The 25,459-nt window shown below is 42.5% G+C and overlaps 1 protein-coding gene across 1 annotated transcript; it reads left to right on the forward strand.

Annotated features, from left to right (window-relative positions):
* The first annotated feature begins 907 nt into the window (after positions 1 to 907).
* On the forward strand, positions 908 to 24,127 carry LOC111958090 (immunoglobulin lambda-1 light chain). Its single transcript, XM_023979277.2, has 6 exons — positions 908 to 1,001; positions 1,098 to 1,421; positions 21,145 to 21,234; positions 21,808 to 22,104; positions 22,446 to 22,514; positions 23,187 to 24,127. Exons 1-6 carry the CDS (start codon positions 965 to 967, stop codon positions 23,321 to 23,323), a joined length of 954 nt encoding a protein of 317 aa, XP_023835045.1. The 5' UTR covers positions 908 to 964; the 3' UTR covers positions 23,324 to 24,127.
* The last annotated feature ends 1,332 nt before the right edge of the window (positions 24,128 to 25,459 follow it).

Genomic DNA, 25,459 nt, shown 5'->3' on the forward strand with positions numbered 1-25,459 from the left:
AGCCAAAACCAACAGTTTCCATGCAGAAGACTGAAAAGATATAGCCACTTATGTTAACCATTTCTCTACTCAACTTTTTCAAACATGGTTTGTAGGCTTCTGGTTTAGCATAATCTTGTGGAGAAAGACACAGGGGAGCAATGTCAGTATTAAATGAGCAGTATGGGATTGGAACATAGAGGTCTACAGTACATAAAATGTTAGGAGGTCATTGAACAAGGATACACAAAGAATGTATCACTTAGCTGACTAGTATTGATAAATCTGGTACAAAGAATATAATGGTTGAATTTAGACAGTGAATGGGTGTTCACTACTTTCCACAAGCATTGAATAGTGATGAGACATGAGACACACTGGTCAAGATGAGACACCCTGGTCATGGAACAATTGGAAATGACTGGAGGAAAATAATGTCTCTGTCTGAATTTAAGTCTATGATTAATGCAAAGATTGTGGACACATAATTGCTTTCAAATTTTGCTCATGTATTTTTTTCTGAGTGTATTGTTGTTGACAATTGTCATTGCAGTCTCAGTGGCAGGGCAGATATTGTACCAGGATATATCATGGACTAGGACAGATGGAGAGGCTGTCTCCTACAGCTACAAAGACAATGATCAGTGTACAAAGTATGTCCATTGGTACCAGACGAAGGAGGGAGAATCTTTTATCCCAATTCTTGAGCTGTGAATGAATCGGCTGTGAATTAATGAAAAATATAGTGTTTTGCACCACAGGATGTGACATAATCAGAGGATCTGTTTGAGACGACACACCCCAGCTGTTTTTTCACATCTCATCTTCATAATCGACTATATGATCCAAACCATACTTCTGTAAAGATTTGTGGAATCAATTTGATTTTCAGTTCTTAATTTCTTATTCTTATTCATATTGTTCAATGTTATATAGAACACGTCACTTTTGATTTTCCCAATTCTTAAGCACATATTCACTGAACATGGACTGTGGAATAATAATATTCTCTCTTTTTCTGGGTAAGTGATTCATCCAACCTCCATCCAACTGGTATCTAATATTTGAATGGAATAATTCTACTGTGAGTTATTTGGTGATCCCCTTCTGTTTTACAGTGGCTGCTTCAGGACAACGGCTGCAACAGGACCAGATTTTAAAGACTAGGAAAGAGAAACAGACTGTCTCCTTCAGCTGCAAAGTTACTGGTTCGTGTTGGGGTAACACAGTCCACTGGTACCAGAAGGGAGAGGGTGAACCCTTCTCTCGGATTTTATACAATGTTATTAATTCCAATTCTTTCACCCGTGATAACACTCATTCTCAGACAGCAGATTTCTCTGCCGTGGGTAAGTCTGACTCCAGTGAGCTGAAGATCCAGTCAGTTAAAGTGTCCCATTCTGCCACCTACTACTGTGCCTGCTGGGACTCGTCAACCCACAGTGAGAACTGATCCACACAGCCTGTACAAAAACTCTGTGGTTTTAATGAAGCGTTGAATTCATGAAAAGGTTTCTGCACCACAGGAAGTTACATAATCAGAGGTTAGATTGTCTTCTTCTTCAAGTCCAAAGCGAAATGCTATTCTAAAAGGAATGATAAATACATAGTTGAGATGTCTTGCCAATGAGCAAACAATGTCTAAGTTGCATCTTCCTGGTGTGTCCTGTTTTCGGACGTCGTGTGCAGAGCTAGGGCAGAGGTTTGTGTGCAATTTGGGTATGTTGTGAATATAGAATGGCTAAAGGGTGTTCTTATTCATGGTGGAAGCAGAGTTGAAACGCCCAGTGATAGGTTGGCCCTGGCTGACGATGCACATGGATTTGCGATATTGATTGTATTTCAGGTACTTAACACAGATACTAATCAGAATCTATCGCTCATCAAAAACGGATTCGCTTTGATCAAGTTTGTATGGTTTTTGGGTCAAATAAAATACAAATATCAACCAACTGACATTAAACAAATACACATTTATCCCCCCACCCCCTCCCCTTCACACCTACACGACCTGCTTAATTAAGTACATACAGTACCAGTCAAAAGTTTGGACACCTATTCATTCAAGGGTTTTTCTTTATTTTTACTTTTTCTACATTGTAGAAAAGGAATCGCCCGTGCTTAGGTCTATTCAACGCTAGTCTGACCAATCAGATTCCTCGCTTCAAGATTGCTTCGATCACGTGGGCTGGGATGTGTTCCGGGTAGCCTCAGACAATAACATTTACGTATACGCTGACTCGGTGAGCGAGTTTATAAGGAAGTGTATAGGAGATGTTGTACCCACTGTGACTAAAACCTTCCCTAACCAGAAACCGTGGATTGATGGCAGCATTAACCAAAACTGAAAGCACATTCCACTGCATTTAATCATGGTAAGGCGACTGGAAACATGGCCGAATACAAACAGTGTAGTTATTCCCTCTGTAAGGCAATCAAACAAGCAAAGCTTCAGTATAGAGACAAAGTGGAGTCGCAAAACAACGGCTCAAACATGAGATGTATGTGGCAGGGTCTACAGACAATCACGGATTACAAAAGAAAACCAGCACCGTCGCGGACATCAACGTCTGCTCCCAGACAATTTAAACAACTTCTTTGCACGCTTTGAGGACAATACAGTGCCACCGACACGGCCCGCTACCAAAGAATGTTGACTCTCCTTCTCCATGGCCGACGTGAGTAAAACATTTAAACGTGTTAACCCTCGCAAGGCTGCCGCCCCAGACGGCATCCCTCGTTGCGCCCTCAGAGCATGCGCAGACCAACTGGCTTGTGTGTTTACGGACATATTCAATCAATCCCTATCCCACTCTGCTGTCCCCACATGCTTCAAGATGACCACCATCGTTCTTGTTCCCAAGAAAGCTAAGGTAACTAAATGACTATCGCCCCGTAGCACTCACTTCTGTCATCGTGAAGTGCTTTGAGAGACTAGTCAAGGATCATATCACCTCCACCCTACCTGTCACCCTAGACCCACTCCAATTTGCTTACAGCCCCAATAGGTTCACAGACGATGCAATCGCCATCACACTGCACACTGTTCTATCCCATCTGGACAAGAGGAATACCTACGTAAGAATGCTGTTCATTGACTACAGCTCAGCATTCAACACCATAGTACCCTTCAAACACYTCATTAAGCTTGAGACCCTGGGTCTCGACCCCGCCCTGTGCAACTGGGTCCTGGATTTCCTGACGGGCCGCCCCCAGGTGGTGAAGGTAGGAAACAACATCTCCACCCCGCTGATCCTCAACAATGGGGCCCCACAAGGGTGCGTTCTCAGCCCTCTCCTGTACTCCCTATTCACCCACGACTGCATGGCCATGCACGCCTCCAACTCAATCATCAAGTTTGCAGACAACACTACAGTGGTAGGCTTGATTACCAACAATGACTAGACAGCCTACAGGGAGGAGGTGAGGGCCCTCGGATTGTGGTGTCAGGTAAATCATCTCTCACTCAATATCAGCAAAACAAAAGAGATGATCGTGGACTTCAGGAAACAGTAAAGGGAGCACCCCCCTATCCACAATCAACGGGACAGCATTGGAGAAGGTGGAAAGTTTTTTAATTTCTATGGTGTATGGTGAAGAAGGCCCAACAGCGCCTCTTCAACCTCAGAAAAAAGTTGGCTTGACTCCGAAAACCCTCACTAACTTTTACAGGTGCACAATTGAGAGGATCCTGTCGGGCTGTATCACTGCCTGGTACAGCAACTGCACCGCCCACAACCACAGGGCTCTCCAGAGGGTGGTGCGGTCTGCACGGCGCATCACCAGGGGCAAAGTACCTGCCCTCCAGGACACCTACAACACCCGTTGTCACAAGAAGGCAAATAAGCTCATCAAGGACACCATCACCCGAGCCATTACCTGTTCACCCCACTTCCATCCAGAAGGCGAGGTCAGTACAGGTGCATCAAAGCTGGGACAGAGAGATGGAAAAACAGCTTCTATTTCAAGGCCATCAGATTGTTAAACAGCCCCCACAAGCACAGAGAGGCAGCTGCCTACCTACATACTTGATATCATTGGCCGCTTTAATGCCACATTAAAGAATGTTTACATATCTTGCATTACTCATCTCATAAGTATTTACTGTATACTGTATCCTTCACTATCTATTCTTTCCCAGCTATTGCACCTTAGTCGCTCTGTCACTACTCATCCATATATTTTATACTTATATATTCTCATCCCATTCCTTTACTAGATTGTGTGTATTAGGTTTTGTTGTGGAATTGTTAGATATTACCTTTTAGATACTGCTGCTCTGTCGGATCTAGAAGCATAAGCATTTCACTACACTCACAATAATATCTGCTAACCATGTGTATGTGACCAATAAAATTGTATTTTATTCATTAGGGCGGCAAGCCAAATCCTATGCCTGTATGTTAGGTTCAGCGAAGAGTCATCATTAAAAGGTAGCACATTGGGCAGACATAAGATGGGTTTAGACAAAATGCCTGATAATGATGAAGCCACAGATTTCCAAAAGGAGAAGACCTCTGGGCACTCCCAGTCCATATGAATGAATGTGCCAGGGGAAGAGCATACAGACAGGGGTTCAGTTTATGTTCATCTGAATAAGTTTTGGAGTCGCATAACTCATATGGGCAAAAGTATTGTGGCTGATTTGGGTTTCTTGATGAGAATATAATATTGGACCAGTACTCCAGTTAATATCTGCTGCTGAAATATCTTTGTTCCATATTGAATAGATTGGTAATTGGTGAAGCCTTATTCTAAAATTGATGAACCTTTTCACACTTGAGTTCCAAATATCTCTAACGGTTGCCCCAGCGTGTTTCTTTATGCACATGATGTCAGAATGCACTCACTGTTCCAACATGTGATTGTTACGCAATAGGACAGTTAACACACGCTGCCTGATAATTATATATAGGCTATGTTTCAACTTGTCAATTTCTAATTATTTTCTAATAAGTTGTATGTTCTAACAACAGTTTGAATTGAGGTGTGTTCCGCCTCCTCATTAATTGACATACTGTAGAAGAAGCCCATTTCAGTGTTGCGGACAATTTATGTCTGAAGCTTTACTGAGCCGGACAAAACATCCCTCTTTGAGGAGAGCACTTATTTTTACCCTTATTTTTGCACATCAAGTATGCATACATTTGCACAGTTTTCCACGAACTGACACATTTTCTGGCTGGCGCTCGCATTATTGCATTGTTGTTTTCTTTACAAATAATAACTTTGGACATGTGTGTGTTTGTGTATATCGTGTGGTCGTTTCTACTGTAGCATACTGTAGTATGTATGTAAGGTGAATAATGTATTTACAGTTTTATTCACATGTTTTCAAGTTCTAGTGACAAATAATGCATTCCGATCATTGAGTAAATTTTGTTGTACTGAATATAATGAGCTAATCCGAAGTTATTTGCCAGCTATGTGTGGCGCAATGTTTGTTGACATTATACAATGCATTCTGGGTGTCACGTAAACATCTGTCAGACCAAAGACCGTGATGTGATGAATTATAAATAGTGATGAATTATAAATAGTAATTTCTATTAGCTAATTCATGTTGTGGTTTGTGTCAGCCGAGAGTTCTCTAAATAGTACCGCTTGTGTTACATCAATCTTTCCTCAGTTAGCGCTAGCTCTAATGTAGCCTACATTTTCCGATTTGGATGATTGTGTATGCTGTCACTACTTCTGTGAATCTCTGAACATTGCATCCAAAAATAAACTGGTCACATTCAGGACATAACTTTGTTAAGGATTGTGTTTGTGAAAAAGAATTCTGTGAAAATCAACAACGTGGCTAGCTCAAATGCTGACTTTTGCATCAATCGAAACTGGATGTTCTAAATAAGCATTCTAATCAAACGGATTTGATCGTACACTGCACGGACCACTGTAGAATGATCACACCCGTTTGTTGGTACGTGTGAGAAGGTGAAATAGTTTTTTAGTTTTTTGCCTCAATCTAAACACAATACCGCATAATGACAAAATAAGACTGTTTTTTGGAAATGTTTGCAAATTTATAAAAAAACTTCTGAAATATCACATACACATAACTATTTCCCTTTACTCAGTACTTTCTTGAAGCACCTTTGGCTGCGATTACAGCCTCGAGTCTTTTAGGGTATGAAGCTACAAGCTTGCCACACCTGTATTTGGGGAGTTTCTCCCATTCTTCTCTGTAGATCCTCTCAAGCTCTGTCCTGTTGGAAGGTGAACCTTCGCCCCAGTCTGAGGATCTGAGCACTCTGGAGCAGGTTTTCATCAAGGATCTCTCTGTACTTCGCTCCGTTTATCTTTCCCTTGATCCCCACAGCATGATGCTGCCAACAACATGCATCACCATAGGGATGGTGCCAGTTTTCCTCCAGACGTGTAGCTTGGCATTCAGGCCAAAGAGTTCAATCTTGGTTTCATCAGGCCAGCGAATCTTGTTTCTCATTGACCGAGAGTTCTTTAGGTGCCTTTTTGGCAAATTCCAAGCAGGCTGTCATGTGTATTTAACTGAGCAGTGGCTTCCATCTGGCCACTCTACCATAATGGCCTGATGGTGGAGTGCTGAAGAGATGGTTGTCCTTCTGGACGGTTCTCCCATCTCCACAGAGGAACTCTGAAGTTCTGTTGTATTGACCATCGGGTTCTTGGTCACCTTCCTGACCAAGGCCTTCTCCCCTGATTGCTCAGTTTGGCCAGGCAGACAGATCTAGGAAGTCTTGTAGTCTTGGTGGTTCCAATGCTGCATCAATGTTTTGGTACCGTTCCCCAGATCTGTGCCTTGACACAATCATGTCTCTGAGCTCTACGGACAATTCTTTCGACCTCATGGCTTGATTTTTGCTCTGACATGCACTGTCAACTGTGGGACCTTCTATAGTGAGGTGTGTGCCTTTCCAAATCATGTCCAATCAATTGAATTTACCACAGGTAGACTTGTGTGGGTTGTGGACTCCATCTCATGCTACCACTAGAGTGAAAGCACCGGCAGCATTCAAAAGTGACCAAAACATCAGCCAGGAAGCATAGGAACTGAGAAGTGGTCTGTGGTCACCACCTGCAGAARCARTCCTTTWTTGGGGGTGTCTTGCTAATTGCCTATAATTTCCACCTTTTGTCTATTCCATTTGCACAACAGCATGTGAAATTTATTGTCAATCAGTGTTGCTTCCTAAGTGGACAGTTTGATTTCACAGAAGTGTGATTGACTTGGAGTTACATTGTGTTGTTTAAGTGTTCCCTTTATTTTTTTGAGCAGTGTATATATTTCTTTTCTGTAAAAAAAAGAATAATAAATTCACCAAAATTTGCAGCCTCCACTGTTCTAAATAAAGAAACATGACTCCTTTGCCTGCTTGTGTCATTGTAGCAGAACCATGTCCCGTGAACTGTATCCCTCCCAAGGGATTATACATTATGCTGGATTTCAAGCAGATGACTCATGAGGAGATGAATGGCAGTTTGATTATGAGAACACTCTTCCTACGGCTTTGCTATTCTCTGAACTTACTGTATGTTTCTTTGGAATGGCACTTTCATCATGACCACCTCTCCCATCATCTGCTGATTACAGATTGTTACACCATATAATGTGATTTAACCCCTTCAAAGTACATATTCAATGTATTTATTACAAAGTCTTCAAAAGCACAGTCATAGTTTATTAGGCCTAACTCCTTGCTAAGACAGCAACACACAAGCCGATCCCTCCCAGCGTGCTTCCATGTAGATCATTTAGGTGTCACGGTTTTCTAAAGTAGAACCCAGAAGCAGACCAGGACAAGGAGAGTCCGAAGGGCCGCCATCACATCCTCCTCAATCCTCCATGTAACGGCTCCCACGACAAAGTTCTGGGGAAGAATCGTCTCAGTCTTGGCCCCACTCTCCTCCGTCTTGGAGAACATCCGGGACAAGGCGTCCGCCTTGCCGTTCTTCGACCCAGGTCGGAACGTCAGGGAAAAATTGAAGCGTCCAAAAAACAAAGCCCACCTGGCCTGACGGGAGTTGAGACGTTTAGCCGATTGCACGTAAGCCAGATTCTTGTGGTCAGTCCAGACCACAAACGGTTGCTCCGCTCCCTCCAACCAGTGGCGCCACTCCTCCAAGGCAAGCTTCACCGCGAGAAGCTCCCGGTTACCCACATCGTAGTTTCTCTCTGCTAGTGAAAGACGACAAGAGTAGAAGGCGCAGGGATGGAGTTTACCGTCAGTGGAGCTATGCTGGGACAGGATGGCGCCCACCCCCACATCAGACGCGTCCACCTCAACAACAAACTGACGGGAAGTGTCAGGTTGAGAGAGAATCGGGGCGTTGGTGAATCGGCTCTTCAAGTCCAGAAATGCTCGGTCTGCCTCAGGAGTCCAACTGAAATTTCTGGTGCAAGACGTCAGGGCAGTTAAAGGGGCGGCCACCCGGCTGTAATCACGGATAAACCGCCGATAGAAGTTCGCAAACCCCAGGAATCTCTGGAGCTGCAATCTCGTACCGGGCTGGGCCCAATCCCGAACCGCCCGAACCTTCTCTTGGTCCATCTTGATCTCTCCCCTGGAGATGATGTACCCGAGGAAGGACGTAGTGTGGGCATGAAAATCACACTTCTCAGCCTTCACGAACAGACGGTTCTCCAATAAACGCTGCAGGACCTGCTTGACATGCTGGACGTGGCTAGAAAGCTCCCTCGAGAAGATGAGGATATCATCCAGGTAAACAAACACAAAATACCAATCATATCTCTCAGCACGTCATTCACCATACTTTGGAACACAGCAGGAGCGTTGGTCAGTCCAACGGCATCACCTGGTACTCGAAATGTCCATAGGTGTATTGAACCCAGCAACCACTCGTCCCCTCTCTGATCCGAACCAAATGTAAAGCATTGCGTAGGTCAAGCTTCGTAAACACCGTAGCACCCTGTAAAGAGTCGAAAGCAGAGCTCATCAAGGGCAGGGGATACTTGTTTTTGCCGTTATATCATTCAACCCCCGATAATCAATACACGGTCGAAGAGAGCCATCCTTCTTGCTCACAAAAAAAAATCCTGCTCCCAGGGGTGATGACGAGGGCGCGAATGAGACCTGCCAGCTAGAGACTCCTTGATGTAGGTCTCCAAGGCTTCACGCTCAGGTCGAGAGATACTGTATAACCGTCCTTGGGAAAGGCAGCTCCAGGGAACAGATTAATCGCAAGTCATAAGGTCGGTGGGGAGGAAGTGACAGAGCCTTCTGCTTACTGAATACTTCACCCAAATCGTGATATGTTTCTGGAACCAGGGACAAATCAGGAGGAGCAACTCACTGACCTGACTGGGAACAGGCAGTCCTATAGGCAGTTAGCATGACACTCAATGCTCCAACTAGTTACCTTACCCATCACCCAATCAAATGAGGATTGTGTTCTCTCAGCCAGGGGTAACCAAGAACCAAAGGAACATGGGCGAAGGCAGAATGAAGAAAGAGATAACCTCTGAATGATTCCCCGACAACAACATCTTAACCGGTTCAGTCCTCATAGTGATCCGTGCCAGACTACTGCCGTTCAGAGTGGTTGCTTCAATGGCTTCCGGCAATTGCTCCTTGGAAAGCCCCAGCTGTTCCACCAAGTCGGCATCAATAAAGCTGCCATCGGCACCTGAATCGATAAAAGCGTTCATCGCTAAACTCTGATTCTTATTCATGAGGGTCGCAGGAAAACGGGGTCTGACAGGGTTCTTGGGAGGTTGAAACTGGGCAGTAGTCTGGGCAGTTTAACGGGCGCTGAGGACAAGCGGAGATGTAATGTCCCGAGCTACCACAGTAGAGGCAGCTGTTGGTCTCACGTCTACGTTGGCGCTCCTCCTTAGTTAACCCGTGTCGCCCCACTTGCATGGGTTCAGGATCTGGCGGCAAAACACCTCCATTAATCCCGTGTGGGGAATAATGATCAACACGTTCTGGTCCACTTCCTGACCCGAATGGTAACCGAGTTGCTGATTGATTGGACGGGCCCCACTGCTTCTCCCTCCTTCTCTCTCGGACTCTATTATCCACCCGAATAGATAATGTGACCAAACTGTCTAGGTCACTAGGCTCTGGATAGGAGATCAGCTCGTCCTTGAGTTGCTCCGACAACCCCTGGTAAAAAAACGCTTGTAGTGACTCCTCATTCCAACCACTCTCCACAGCCAATGTCCTGAATTCGATCACAAAGTCTGCCACACTGCGAGCTCCTTGGCGAAGAGAGAACAAACGTTTAGCTGCGTGCTTACCTCGGACTGGATGGTCAAAAAGCTTTCTCATCTCTGCCGTGAACTCCTGGTATGACGCCATGCAGGTGTCCTGTCGTTCCCAAATGGCTGAAGCCCATTCCAGAGCTCTACCACGCAGCAGTTCAATAACAAAAGCTATCCTAGCCTTCTCTGTGGCGAAAGAGTAGGGCTGCAGATCAAAAACTAAATCACACTGCATAAGAAATGAACGGCATCTTCCCAAATCCCCTTCGTACTTATCAGGCGTCGGAACCTTGGGCTCACGGAAGGAAACCGCTCCAGAAGCGGCAGGTGAGAGGGGTGAAACAGGTGGTGGATGATCCGCCGGCAAACTGAGCTGATCCTGGATACTCGTCAAGCTAGTAGAGAAGTTCCGGACTGAAAATGCTAGCTCCTGTAGCGCCGTGTTGTGTTGTCCCAATATCTTCTCCTGCTGGGTAATGGCATGGCAAACGGAGTCCAGGTCCGCTGGGTTCATCCTTGGCCGGATCGTTCTGTCGCGGTTTTCTAAAGTAGAACCCAGAAGCAGACCAGGACAAGGAGAGTAGGACGAAGGTGAGTATTTATTTACAAGTTTAAACGTAGAGGTAGAAAGATCCAGGTGGCGGAGCGGGCAGCGGAGGTGAGTTGATGCGAGTGAATAGGCAGATCCAAGGGAGTAACAGAAGCCACCGACGACCAGGCAGGGATGGGGTGAGTGTTCCGGGTGAATGACTGTAACCAGAACAAACGGAGGTAAGTTCAAGGCAAGCAAGACGTACAAAACAACAAAACAAACTCTAACAAACTGGAGGCTGATACGCTGGCACAACATACTGTTCATGGCTAACGATCCGGCAGGGAATGGATGTCAGGTCAGAGCTTATGAAGTGGAGGGGTGATGATCAGGACCAGGTGTGCAGATAGCTGATGGGATACAGGTGCGGGTAATCAGAGATCTCCCAACTAGCTACGTCGCCCGGCAACCAGACAGGGTGCGTTCCAGGACACCGGAAAAACACTCCAGGACAGAACACAGGCAAAAACAGACTCAGGAAGCGGGATTCGTGACATTAGGTTCAGGTGTAAATGTCATGTTGGACTGTACACATTACTATTATTTATTATTGGAGAATACAACAAAAGCATTTTCACGTTTGGATGAAAAGCATATCCAAATTCAACTGCCAGCTACTCATCCCCAGAAGATAAGATATGCATATTATTAGTAGATTTGGATAGAAAACACTCTGAAGTTTCTAAAACTGTTTGAATCATGTCTGTGATTATAACATAACTTATTTAGCAGGCGAAACCCCGATGACAAACCATTCAGATTGCTTTTTGTTTTAAGGTCACTCTCTTTTCAATGAGTTTCATTGGGAAACAAGATTTCTAAGCGAATTGCTTGCCAGTTCCCTACTGCTTCCACTGGATGTCAAACAGTCCTGAGAAATTGGTTGAGGTTATTCCTTTGTTGTAATGAAGAAATACGGCCATCTGAAGTCGAGTCACCTAGGTGTCCTGTTTGATGAAGCGCCGTGACCAGAAGGCATGCTACATTTGGATTTAATCCTGTATGAACACAGATCATCCCGTCTTCAATTTTATCGATTATTAACGTTAAAAAATATCTAAAGTTGTATTACAAAGTAGTTTGAAAATGTTTTTGGCAAAGTTTACAGGTAACCTTTGAGATATTTTGTCGTCACGTTTGAGCAAGTTGGAACCTGTGTTTTTCTGGATCAAACGCGCCAAATAAATGGCATGTTTGGATATATATCGACGGAATTAATCGAAAAAAGACATTTGTGTGTTTATGGGACATATTGGAGTGCCAACAACAGAAGCTCGTCAAAGGTAAGGCATGAATTATATTTTTATTTATGCGTTTTGTGTCGCGCCTGCAGGGTTGAAATATGCTTATCTCTCTTTGTTTACAATGTTGCTATACTCAGATAATAGCATCGTATGCTTTCGCCGAAAAGCCTATTTGAATTCTGACATGTTGGCTGGATTCACAACCAGTGTAGCTTTAATTTGGTATCTTTCATGTGTGATTTAATGAAAGTTTGATTTTATAGTAATTTTCATAGTAATTCATTTGAATATGGTGCCAAGTGAGACAGTAGCGTCTTGCCTAAACTCAGATTTTTGGATATAAATATGAACTTTACCGAACAAAACATACATGTATTGTGTAACATGAAGTCCTATGAGTGTCATCTGATGAAGATCATCAAAGGTTAGTGGTTCATTTTATCTCTATTTCTGCTTTTTGTTACTGCTCTCTTTGGCTGGAAAAATGGCTGTCTTTTTCTGTGACTTGGCTCATACCTAACATAATCGTTTGGTGTGCTTTCGTCGTAAAACCTTTTTGAAATCGGACACTTTGGCTGGATTTACAACAAGTGTAGCTTTAAAATTGTGTAAAATACTTGTTGTTTGAGGAATTTAAATTATGGGATTTCTGTTGTTTTGAATTTGGCGCCCTGCAGTTTCACTGGCTGTTGACGAGGTGGGACGCTACCGTCCCACATACCCTAGAGAAGTTAAGGAACACTTGCTGAATGAATAGAAATGAGCTGGACATGGGTTTTGGGTAATCCAGATGTAGAGCATAAACCAGGCCAAAAAGAGCGAGAAAAGCATCTGGCCAAGATTGGAAGCTGTGCATCACCACTCTATCTTCGAGGAGGATGGAGACTTGGTGTGGCTGAAGGGAGAATGCATCTTCATCATCAGAGATGAAAGCAAGTATGCAGACTGGACCAATGAGGACACCAGGATTTCTTAACTCACGTTCCTAAGGTATGACAACCAGAAGAAGATGTGTTGTGATTTCTGGGCAAGGCAAGTAATAACCCTGTACGTATATTAACCAACCTTGCAGATTCTGAGTCGCTTTCACAAAGTAGTGCTGGGAGACAATGAAGGGCAGCCATTTGACTGACATTCACATGACTTGATTGCTAAAAGGACACAGACAGAACATTAATAAATCAACTTGCAGAGGACAAATGGGAAAAGTACATAGACACTGTGATTTTAAACCAAAATGGCTATCCATAGGCTAAGTCCCTAATTGAGACACAACACCCCTTGTACTACCATTTCACCCCAAACCAATTTTATGTACATTGCAGGTGGGGTTTGGAAAATAGTTTTAAAAAATAATAATAATAATAATAATAACATTTGGTCAGACCAAGGAAACTGACCAAATGTGTAAATTAGAATGTAACAAACCATTTCATCATACGTTTTCAGAATGGCAGAAAGCCGAAGTCCAAAGCTCCCCATCTGTTCCTGCACATCCCGGGATAAGGCCAACAAGCGTTCAGTGTGATAGTCTAGTGCAGCAAAGAACGATCGCTCCAGGTTCTGATTAGTTATGAGATGAAGCTATATCTGTAGATTTAAAAAAAAAAATTTAAAGACAGAAGTTTTCTGTACTTAATAAAATCTTCTTCAGGCTGCAATCCCGACGTCGGGATTAATATGACAACAGCCACTGCAAGTGCAGGGCGCGAAATTCAAAATCTATTTTTGTAAAATATTTAACTTTCACACATTAACAAGTCCAATACAGCATTTGAAAGATAAACATCTTGTCAATCCAGCCAACATGTCCGATTTTTAAATGTTTTACAGAGAAAACACCACATATATTTATGTTAGCTCACCACCAAATAAAAAAGAGGACAGACTTTTTTCACAGCACAAGTAGGATGAAGTAGCATGCACAAGCCAACTAACTAACCTAAAACCAACCTAAATAACCCAGAAAAAACTACCTCAGATGACAGTCCTATAACATGTTACACAATAAATCTATGTTTTGTTCAAAAAAAATGCATATTTTAGCTATAAATCAGTTTTACATTACTGCTACCATCTTAGCCACCATCATAGCTCCAGTCAGAAATCGCACGGCAGTAGCCAGAGAAAACAGACACCAACGTCAACTACTAATTTCACATCAGAAAAGATTTCAGAGAAATATATGGTGGATAGCTAATGAAAGAGAAAGATCTTGTGAATACAGACAATATTTCAGATTCTTTAAATGTTTTACAGCGAAAACACCAACATATATTCATGGTAGCTCACACCAAATACAAAAAGAGAGACAGATATTTTTCACAGCACCGGTAGCATGCAGCTAGCATGCAAAGCCAACCTAACTAACAGAACTAACCTAAATAACCAAGAAAAAACTCCCTCAGATGACAGTCCTATAACATGTTACACAATAAATCTATGTTTTGTTCGAAAAAGTTGAATATTTTAGCTATAAATCAGTTTTACATTACTGTTACCATCTTAGCCACCATCATAGCTCCAGTCAGAAATCGCACGGCAGTAGCCAGAGAAAACAGACACCAACGTCAACTACTAATTTCACATCAGAAAAGATTTCAGAAAAATATATGTGGATAGCTAATGAAAGAGAAAGATCTTGTGAATACAGACAATATTTCCGATTTCTGAAGTGTTTTACAGCGAAAAACACATATATCGTTATATTAGCTTACTACAATAGCTAACACACAGCAGCATTGATTCTAGTCAAACGCTAGCGATAGCACAGTTCACAGATATATGAAAAAGCATCCCAAATTGGGTCCTTATCTTTGTTGATTTTCCATCAGAATGTTCTCCAAAGGGTCCTTTGTTCAGAACCGTGTTCATTTGGACCTAGAACGAACGATGTCCCTGTTGAATTAGCATGACACACTGGCCATGCCATGCTAACCTCTCCGTCTTGACAAAATTCTTGCGTCGCATCACGTCTAAAGTCCAGAATAAATTTCAATAATATAATTAAAGTATATTGAAAAAACATACTTTAGGATGATTTTGTGACATGTATCAAAGAAAATCGAAGCTGGAGGTCATATTCACCTATAASGAGTGTTTTCCAGAAGCGCAGTCCATTTCCTACCTCGCGCCCAGAAAAAAATATCAAGTGCGCACTTATCACTCAAAGAGGTTCCTTTCAGTCTCTGACAGAGATAATCAAGTCCTTTTTTCTCTCACTTCCGCATGACAACCAGGGGAAGATGTGTGACGTGTTTGTACAGTCCCAAGTGCCAAGGCCTTTTATAGAGAGTATCTTGAAGAGAGACATAGCTTCTTGGAAATTTCTCTTTTTCCAGAAAATGGGCTGTAAAAAGAGRTATGTTTCACTTAGAGAAATAATTAAACCTGTTTTAGAAACTAGAAGGTGTTTTATATCCAAAGGTAATAAATAATATGCATATTGTACGAGCAAGAATTGAGTACGAGGCCGTTTGAAATGGGCACCTTTTTTCTGGCTACTCAATAATTTCCCTTGCAGCCATAAGAGGTTAATGCGATTATATATTACCAGGCTATTACTGAATGACAATAACTCAATATCCCCCCCCCCCACACACACACACACACACACACTTACCCTCCATTTTAGACATTGTAAGAGAATGTAAACCCTGCCACTAGGCCAAAGCAATATCTACGACTCTAGAAATAGTGCCGGTCAGCCATTCTCCACTGTCTGTATTTCAGGACCGCTGTTCAGAATCTCCTGTCTTCTCAGGGCAAATGTCTTTCCCATACAGCGATTGATCACAGCCAAGTCTTTGTGTGTCTTCTTCATCTCAAGAACAATATCGGTCCTTAGCTTTTCCAGATCAACTTTTGATTGAGGGAACTGTGAAGAGGTTGACTGGGCCAGAGTAACCGGTGTGTTTTAGTGGTGGTTCTGGACCTTTCCTTATCTGGGCACCTTTTTTTTACCAACCTCAGTACACCTTTCTCTGCCTAGATTTGTTCTGTATTTGCCTACTTTAAAATTAAGGCCATTGTTCCATCCCTCCCACCCTTTTGTTGACCCATTGTCAGCAAGGCATTTATGTCGGTGGAGTAAGGCGTCTGCAGCATCTTCAAACTGGCCTCCCGGGTGTCGCAGTGGTCTAGGGCACTCTGTCGCAGCCGGCCGTGACCGGGAGGTCCGTGGGGCGACGCACAATTGGCCTAGCGTCGTCCGGGTTAGGGAGGGTTTGGCCGGTAGGGATATCCTTGTCTCATCGCGCACTAGCGACTCCTGTGGTGGGCCGGGCGCAGTGCACGCTAAACAGGTCGCCAGGTGCACGGTGTTTCCTCCGACACATTGGTGCGGCTGGCTTCCGGGTTGGATGCGCACTGTGTTAAGAAACAGTGCGGCTTGGTTGGGTTGTGTTTCGGAGGACGCATGGCTTTTGACCTTCGTCTCTCCCGAGCCCGTACGGGAGTTGTAGCGATGAGACAAGATAGTAACTACTAAAACAATTGGATACCATGATTTTGGGGAGAAAAGGGGGTAAAATTCAACAACAGAAAAATACGAAAACAAAATCACACTCACTTGAATACTCATTCCTCTCATACAGTACATAGCTTTTAAAACGCCATCCAAAATCTGTTGTCTTTGGTTTCTGGTCAACACCAGTTGTCTTCCAAATTGGTCATACCCTTGATTTCCCTCTCTCAGTAACAATTCACGATCATGCGAAAAGGATGGCAACCTCATAGTTGTCACTCGGTTGTCCTTGATGCAGTGAAGTTGATAAGTGTGGATTCCTCAATGACACCCCAAAGCTAGTCAATATCAAAAGCTTAATTGCAAAACTATGAATCAGACTGTGTTTTGAAATTGAATGTCAATGGTGTAAGGAATGTAAAATTGCTGCCTCAGTAAAATGATAAGTTGGTCAACCGAGGCCCGCGGTCAAAAAAACCACCCCTCATAACTGTCAAACGCTCCCTAAAACACTTCTGCAAGCAGGCCTTTCTAATCGAACTGGCCCGGGTATCCTGGAAGGATATTGACCTATACCCGTCAGTAGAGGATGCCTGGTTGTTCTGCAAAAGTGCCTCCCTCATCATCTTAAATAAGCATGCCCCTTTCAAAAAATGTAGAACTAAGAACAGATAAAGCCCTTGGTTCACTCCAGACTTGACTGCCCTTGACCAGCACAAAAACATTCTGTGGCGTACTACACTAGCATCGAATAGTCCCCGTGATATGCAACTTTTCAGGGAAGTCAGGAACCAATATACACAGTCAGTTAGGAAAGCAAAGGCTAGCTTTTTCAAACTAAAATGTGCATACTGCAGCACTAATTCCAAAAGGTTTTGGGACACTGTAAAGTCCATGGAGAACAAGAGTACCTCCTCCCAGCTGCCCACTGCACTGAGGCTAGGAAACACTGTCACCACCGATAAATCCACGATAATCGAGGATTTCAATAAGCATTTCTCTATGGCTGGCCATGCTTTCCACCTGGCTACCCCAACCCCGGCCAACAGCTCTGCACCCCCTGCAGCAACTGGCCTAGCCCCACCCCCCGCTTCTCTTTCACCCAAATCCAGACATATCTGATAGAACTGCAAAATCTGGATCCCTACAAATCACCTGGGCTAGACAATCTGGACCTTCTCTTTCTAAAATTATCCGCCGCCATTGTTGCAACCCCTATTACTAGATTGTCAACCTCTTTCATATCGTCTGAGATTCCTAAAGATTGGAAAGCGGCCACGGTCATCCCCCTCTTCAAAGGGGGAGACACTTGTCATGTCGTTGGCTTGATGGGGGAGGTTTATGACCCCCATAAATACCTTCCCCCCGTTTCTCTCTCTCTCTACTCTATAGAGTTGACTCTTGAAAAAGCCCTTTGTTAAGGTAGAGATTCTGGTGACATCAAAAGATGGGAAGCGGAACCATATTTCGGTAATCCAACCAGTTGAAAATATGCGTTGGGACTTAATGAATATGATATCAGTTCAGTTGGCGTCTGAAACATGATTACTGATGATAGGACGACATAAACTGTATCTTGGAAAGTCTACACATTATAGTTATCAGATTCACATGGAATTGTTGTGCAATTTAAATGTTTAAATATGAAACTATTTGTGAAAAGATTAAATGTAACGTAGCTTCTTAATGAGAGAACGGTTTGTCATAGAGTAAACTCTGCCAACTCAGTGGCCCCGCCCATGTGAACAGACAGTGGTTGTAAAATATTAAACACAACCCTCTCTCCCAATCCCACATAAGCCCCTTGACAAAAATGTAACTTTCTGTTCCGAGGATGTTAGGTCCTATATTAAAAGGGCTCACTGCAGCCAACGTGAGTAAAACATTTAAACGTGTTAACACTCGCAAGGCTGCAGGCCCAGACGGCATCCCGAGCCGCGTCCTCAGAGCATGCGCAGACCAGCTGGCAGACCAGTGTGTTTACGGACATATTCAATCAATCCCTATCCCAGTCTGCTGTTCCCACATGCTTCAAGAGGGCCACCATTGTTCCTGTTCCCAAGAAAGCTAAGGTAACTGAGCTAAATGACTACTGCCCCGTAGCACTCACTTCCGTCATCATGAAGTGCTCTGAGAGACTAGTCAAGGACTAAAAGGACTAAACTCTTGCGTAAAAGTGGTTAATTCGCCATTGCAAATCCTACTTGACGGAGCCACGAGTGTAACGCATAGCAGTACATATTCAATAGCATTTTCAACAAGTTTATATATTTAAATTATGGCAAATAAATCAGGAAAAGCTAAAACAAAGTCTAGAGTCTGTGAACACCACAACCAGTGGTGTTCACCTGCCCAGATTTCTCTCTGCAGGCATGAATGTGCCTCAGGGCAAAAAGGGCACAGTAGGGAGACGTCGTTGTGCGCTTTGTCACAGGAAATTCCCCATCACCTGCACCACCTGTTCAGTAAGCCTCTGCTTTACAGCAGAAAGAGACTGCTATGGGCCATAGCACCAGCAGCACAATATTGTGTAGAGGCCTGAGGGTCTTCACAATATTGTAAATAGAAAATGTGTAAATAGTTACCCTTGTTATTTGTTTGTTTATTATTTTAAAATATATATATATATTTTTTTCATATATATATTTTTTTGGGGGGGTGGGGGGTGTTAGAATAGCATTTATGTATTTTGTTTATAGTTCTTTCCTTCAAAATGTATCACTGTACCAATTCGGCATATAACTTAATCCGGCATGGCCAAAGACATGACACACTCTAGACCCAAACTGTTACAAACCTATATCCATCCTGCCCTGCCTTTCTAAAGTCTTTGAAAGCCAAACAACAAAGAGATTACCGACCATTTCGAATCCCACCGTACCTTCTCCGCTATGCAATCTGGGTTCCGAGCTGGTCACAGTTGCACCTCAGCCACGCTCAAGGTCCTAGACAATATCATAACCGCCATCGATAAAAGACAGTACTGTGCAGCAGTCTTCATCAACCTGGCCAAGGCTTTCGACTCTGTCAATCACCGTATTCTTATCGGCAGACTCAACAACCTTGGTTTCTCTAATGACTGCCTCGCCTGGTTCACAAACTCTTTCTCAGAAATAGTTCAGTGTGTCAAATCGGAGGGTTGTCCGGACCTCTGGCAGTCACCATGGGGTGCCACAGGGTTCAATTCGACACTTTTATCCGTGTATATCAATGATGTTGCTCTTGCTGCGGGTGATTCTGTGATCCACCTCTACGCAGGCAACACCATTCTGTATACATCTGGCCCTTCTTTGGACACTGTGTTAACAAACCTCCAAACGACCTTCATTGCCATACAACACTCCTTCCATGGCCTCCAACTGCTCTTGAATGCTAGTAAAACGAAATGCATGCTCTTCAACCGATCGCTGCCCGCACCCACCAGCCCGACTAGCATCACTACTCTGGACGGTTCTGACTTAGAATATGTGGACAACTACAAATACCTAGGTGTCTGGCTAGACTGTAAACTTTCCAGACTCACATTACGCATCTCCAATCCAAAATTAAATCTAGAATCGGCTTCCTATTTCGCAACAAAGCCTCCTTCACTCATGCTGCCAAACATACCCTCGTAAAAATGACTATCCTACCGATCCTTGACTTCGGCGATGTCATTTACAAAATAGCCTCCAACACTCTACTCAGCAAATTGGATGCAGTCTATCACAGTGCCATCTGTTTTGTCACCAAAGCACCATAATCTACCCACCACTGCGACCTGTATGCTCTCGTTGGCTGGTCGTCTCTACATATTTGTCGCCAAATCCACTTGCTCCAGGTCATCTGGAGCAAGTGGAGGTAAAGCTCTGCCTTATTTTAGCTCACTGATCTCCATAGCAACACCCACCTGTAGCAATTGCTCCAGCAGGTATATTTCACTGGTCATCCCCAAAGCCAACACCCCCTTTGGCCACCTTTTCATTCCAGTTCTCTGCTGCCAATGATTGAAACAAATTGCAAAATTCACTGAAGTTGGAGACTAATATCTTCCTCACTAACTTTAAGCATCATCTGTCAGAGCAGCTTACCGGTCACTGCAGCTGTACACAGCCCATCTGTAAATAGCCCATCCAACCAACTACCTACCTCATCCCCATATATGTTTTTGTTTTCCTGCTCTTTTCCACACCAGTATTTCTACTTGCACATCCTCCTCTGCACATCTATCACTCCAGTGTTAATTGCGAAATTGTAAATACTTTGCCACTATGGCCTATTTATTGCCTTACCTCCTTACTTCATTTGCACACACTGTACACAGATTTTTCTATTGTGTTCTTGACTGTACGTTTGTTTATCCCATGTGTGTTGTTGTTTTTGTCACACTGCTTTGCTTTATCTTGGCCAGGTCGCAGCTGTAAATGAGAACTTGTTCTCAACTGGCCTACCTGGTTAAATAAAGTTGAAATATAAAATAATAATAATAAATAGATCTGTAAAAAAAAATATTAAAGCTCAAGAGTTATGCTTAGATATGCAGAGAAACATTTACATATTTTGTATTAACAATTAAAAATGCTAAATGATCCAATTTAAAGATGGGGGGGGACTAGCTACCTCAGGAAAAAAACACCAACCCCCCACCACCCCCCATCCCCCACATCCACCCCTCCAGGCTACCCTCACAGTGCAGACTACTTTTTGAGAAGGGAATTTTCACTGTGTAGGCTCGAATTTGGCTCTGGCACGACACTTTATGTGACAGGTAAGATATCCATTCCTCTGATTTTCAACAGGTAAACAAAGCAGTAGTCCTTAATAAGTCATATTTAATCTATAGCTCTAATCACTATCCAAAATCATTTCGAAAACATCTGCAGTATTGCTCCGCAAATATGCACTATTCATGATTAATCCATGTTAGGAAAAAAATATTAAGTATTTGAAAGTTATTAGTCTGTACAATAGATAATTCTGATTTTCAAGGAAGCCATACGAACATTTTACAGTATATTGCATGTCCCTAGTCTTAGAGATATACACCCTCAGTTAAATTAGTGATATAAATGTAAAGTAATTTGACATAGAGCAAAAATGTTGAACTGTTTACTTAACTAAGAGTCTTACGTTTTAAATGACATTGAAAGTTATGATTTACATTGAAATAAGATATTCCATAAAGGATAGATGTTATGGAGAAAAATGTAATTAATTGTTCACTTGAATATAGACAGTACAGCTGGATATAGAACAAATGGTGTGGGACATCACGATTCATCTTGTGTGTGATGTCCCTTTAAAGAAGTCTGTAAATGTTATTATATCTCTTGAAAATCAGACGGCAATACTCGAAAACCCAAAGTGACGGTGTACCCAGCGTCCAGCTCTGAGTCGAATGGGAAGACCACCCTGCTATGTCTGGCTAGAGACATGTTTCCAGACTTGGTCAAGATCTCATGGAAGATGGAGGATGGAATAACGGAGGTGCCCAAAGCAGAGAGGGAACAGCTGGAAAAGAGGGAGGAAGGACAGACGACCAGTATGATCATCATTGATAAAGAGAATACGTACAGGAACAAATACATCTGTTCTGTGGAGCATGAATTGGGCGCTCAACATTTTGACATCCCAAAAGGTAAAGCCAGTCATTGAAATAGTTTTACATTAGTATGTAGGCCTATTATGTTTTTTTATACATCATTATTAATTTAATATTTATGTACTATATTTATATGAGTAGGTTATCATGGATTCAACCATGTAAAAATGACATAGGCCTATTAAAAAGAAAGAACATAAAAATGTGACATAAAATTGGCCATTGCATAGGAATGTTGTGTAGTTATTAGTTTTGCAAGTTAAAACAAAACACCTTAATTAGCGGAACAATTATCCCTGACAGTAGCCTACATAATATTCTGAAAGCATATTCTTTAATATAATCTTTTTCCATCTCATTCTCAAATAAACCAACAGAAGATACTCCAACCACCATGTCTTCACCAACCTGCCCGTTCAGAAATGACATGCAGGAGTATGTCGAAGGTAAAATGAATGTATATTTCATGCAGGGTTGGGGTCAATTCAAAACAAAAATAAAAAATAGGGGGGGGGAAAAAATACGAGTGGTTGGATAAATTAACGGATTTAGACAGGTATTAAATCCGATTGCGTTTTGTCGACATTCCACCTTCTGACGAACGCATTCACGGTAAACGCTGTTTATGGCTGCTCAATTTGAAATTACCTTTAATTAAGGGCGCTTTCACATATCCTCTTATGATCCAGATCCAGGAGCGTTTAGTAGCCTACCCTGATCCGCGCTATAAAGCATGTGTGAAACACAAACTAACCCGGGGTGAAACGAATCCTGGACCAGCGTGAGTAGTGGGTCCAAGATCCAGGACCAGAGTACCAGGAATTGTGACGTGGCAGAGCGAGTCGAATGGAACATTATTACCTGTTGCACTCGCCAAGGTCATGTAAAATGTTCGTATTGTTAAAACTTCCTAAGTGGAGTATAGCCGACAAAACGCGATCGGATAGATAATCTGATCATGGTTTATAGGCAAAGTGCCTAGATGCCATCCAGTGCCGAGATGCCATCCACGGTAAATGTAGCATATGTCGGCTTAATAGGAACATGTGTTTATAAACGGCAATGAATGTAACCTGCATTCAAATTGAATCCCAGCCTTAATATGTTCTCTTCACCAGATTCCTTCCAGTCAACGTTTAGTCTGAACCTGGCCTCTGTGGTTTACACAGTGATGATAGTGAAGAGCATGGTGTACTGCTGTGGGCTCTCTCTCCTGCTGCACAACAGGAACCTGGGAAGAGGACCCAGCACCTGAAGACCTCTATGAGGAAAATCATTTATGCGCTTTTTTACATTGATACAATGTTGTTGTTTTTTACATTGATACAGCTTGCATGACATTTTCCTTGCCTAACACAGCCTGCTCAAATTAACCAAGTTGCTCAAAATAACCATATTATTTCAGATGCGGATGGATTTAATAATCGCTGCCTTTGTGAACAAAAAGTTGCAACAACAATGGTTCTGTAAATGATTGTAAAAAACATTTTTACAGTTCCGTGCTGTTTTCTATGAATAAAGGTTACTTAAAACCCCCAAAACATTGCATCTCTTTACTATAAGATAATCTTTTCATATTTGGGGAAATGTTATTTAATTGAATCTCATCAGAAGCGGAAAAATAAGATCATAAATTCACCAATTATCTGTTTTCAACTTGTTTGCGTCAGTGTGCATGTTCCCGGCGCAGATGTTGAGCCTAGACTTAATAGTGGTGAGATAATATGGTTCATGTTTCTTTGGTTTTCTAAGTACATGTGAAACGGTAGTTACTGGAAACAAGATATAGCTAACTGCATAACCACAGCTCGAGTGTGTGATGAGTTGGTTATCCAAAGCTGCTGGATGATTCATTTTGCCTTGATCTGTTTTTACCTCTAGTTGTGGGTTCGGCTCCTGCCATCAAATTGAAGAATATGACAGCGATGGCAGACGAGTCCGTAATGGTAGTTTATGGTTCTTGCATTTGTAGAATTAGAGATCTATGGCAAACGAACGTTTTATACTTTTGTTTATGTGTACGTTTTACCTTGAAACAATCAAATTAAATTAAATCAAGGTTGGAGTGTTTAATTTGTTTTTAACATATATTTTGCAAGGAAATTAACATTGTTATCAAGAAGTATTTTCCATGTTATTGTCATGTTATTACCATGTATTCTGTGCTTCAATGTAAAGTGCTACCGAAATGTCTTATTAATTGTTTTATTTTCTCTACATCGAAACTAGGAAATAACACATATGGAATCATGTAGTAACCAAAAAAGTGTTAAATAAATCTAAATATATTTTATATTTGAGATTCTTCAAAGTACCCACCCTTTGCTTTGATGAATTCATTGCACGCACTTGGCATTCTCTCAACCAGCTTCATGAGGTAGTCACCTGGAATGCATTACAGTTAACAGGTGTGCCATGTTAAAAGTTAATTTGTGGAATTTCTTTCCTTAATGCATTTGAGCCAATCAATTGTTTTGTGACAAGGTAGGGGTGATATACAGAAGATGGCCTTTTTTGGTAAAAGACAAATCCATATTATGGCTAGAACATCTCCAATAAGCAGAGAGAAACGACAGTCCATCGTTACTTATTAAGGGAAAGGGGGATACCTCGTCATTTGTACAACTGAAATGTGTCTTCCGCAACACTCTGACCTTTAAGACATGAAGGTCAGTCAATACAGTTTCTTCAAGTGCAGTCGCAAAAACCATCAAGCGCTATGATGAAACTGGCTCTCATGAGGGCCGCCACAGGAAAGGAAGACACAGGGTTAACTCTGCTGCAGAGGATCAGTTCATTAGAGTTAACTGCACCTCAGATTGCAGCACAAATAAATGCTTCAGTAACAGACACATCTCAACATCAACTGTTCAGAGGCGACTGCGTGAATCAGGCTATTCATGTTCGAATCATATTAAACACTATTGTTGCACACAGAGTGAGTCCATGTAACTTATTATGTGACTTGTTAAGCACGTCTTTACTCCTGAACTTATTTATTTATAATCCATTTCAAAATTCAGGCTGTAACACAACAAAATGTGGAAAAAGTCAAGGGGTCTGAATACTTCCCAAAGGCACTGCGCGTTTTGAAACCTTTCCTCATCCTCATTACTTGCATTAAATGCCTCCCTCAAGTGTCACTAAATGTACAGAGTGGTTCAAAATGATTGACACCCTTGATAAGGGGGCGGCAGGTAGCCTAGTGGTTAGAGCGTTGGGCCAGTAACCGTGGAGAGACTATATGGACACCCCTGGCCTGCAAAGCTAGGATTTATGTCACACAGCCAAGTGAACATATCACACAGGGTTGTGACAGCTAAGGAGTGTCGGTATTTTTGTATTGCTGTGTGCTCGATTTTATACCTGTCAGCAATGGGTGTGGCTGAAA

The sequence above is a fragment of the Salvelinus sp. IW2-2015 genome, linkage group LG33 (assembly GCF_002910315.2).
Source record: "Salvelinus sp. IW2-2015 linkage group LG33, ASM291031v2, whole genome shotgun sequence".
Classification (NCBI taxonomy): domain Eukaryota; kingdom Metazoa; phylum Chordata; class Actinopteri; order Salmoniformes; family Salmonidae; genus Salvelinus; species Salvelinus sp. IW2-2015.

Excerpts from the sequence above, each read along its gene's own strand:
- LOC111958090 (XM_023979277.2), top strand. The coding sequence starts at position 965 with ATGGACTGTGGAATAATAATATTCTCTCTTTTTCTGG. Across the intron at positions 22,105-22,445 it reads ACATTTTGACATCCCAAAAG|AAGATACTCCAACCACCATG; the intron begins GTAAAGCCAGTC and ends ATAAACCAACAG. Across the intron at positions 22,515-23,186 it reads CATGCAGGAGTATGTCGAAG|ATTCCTTCCAGTCAACGTTT; the intron begins GTAAAATGAATG and ends TCTCTTCACCAG.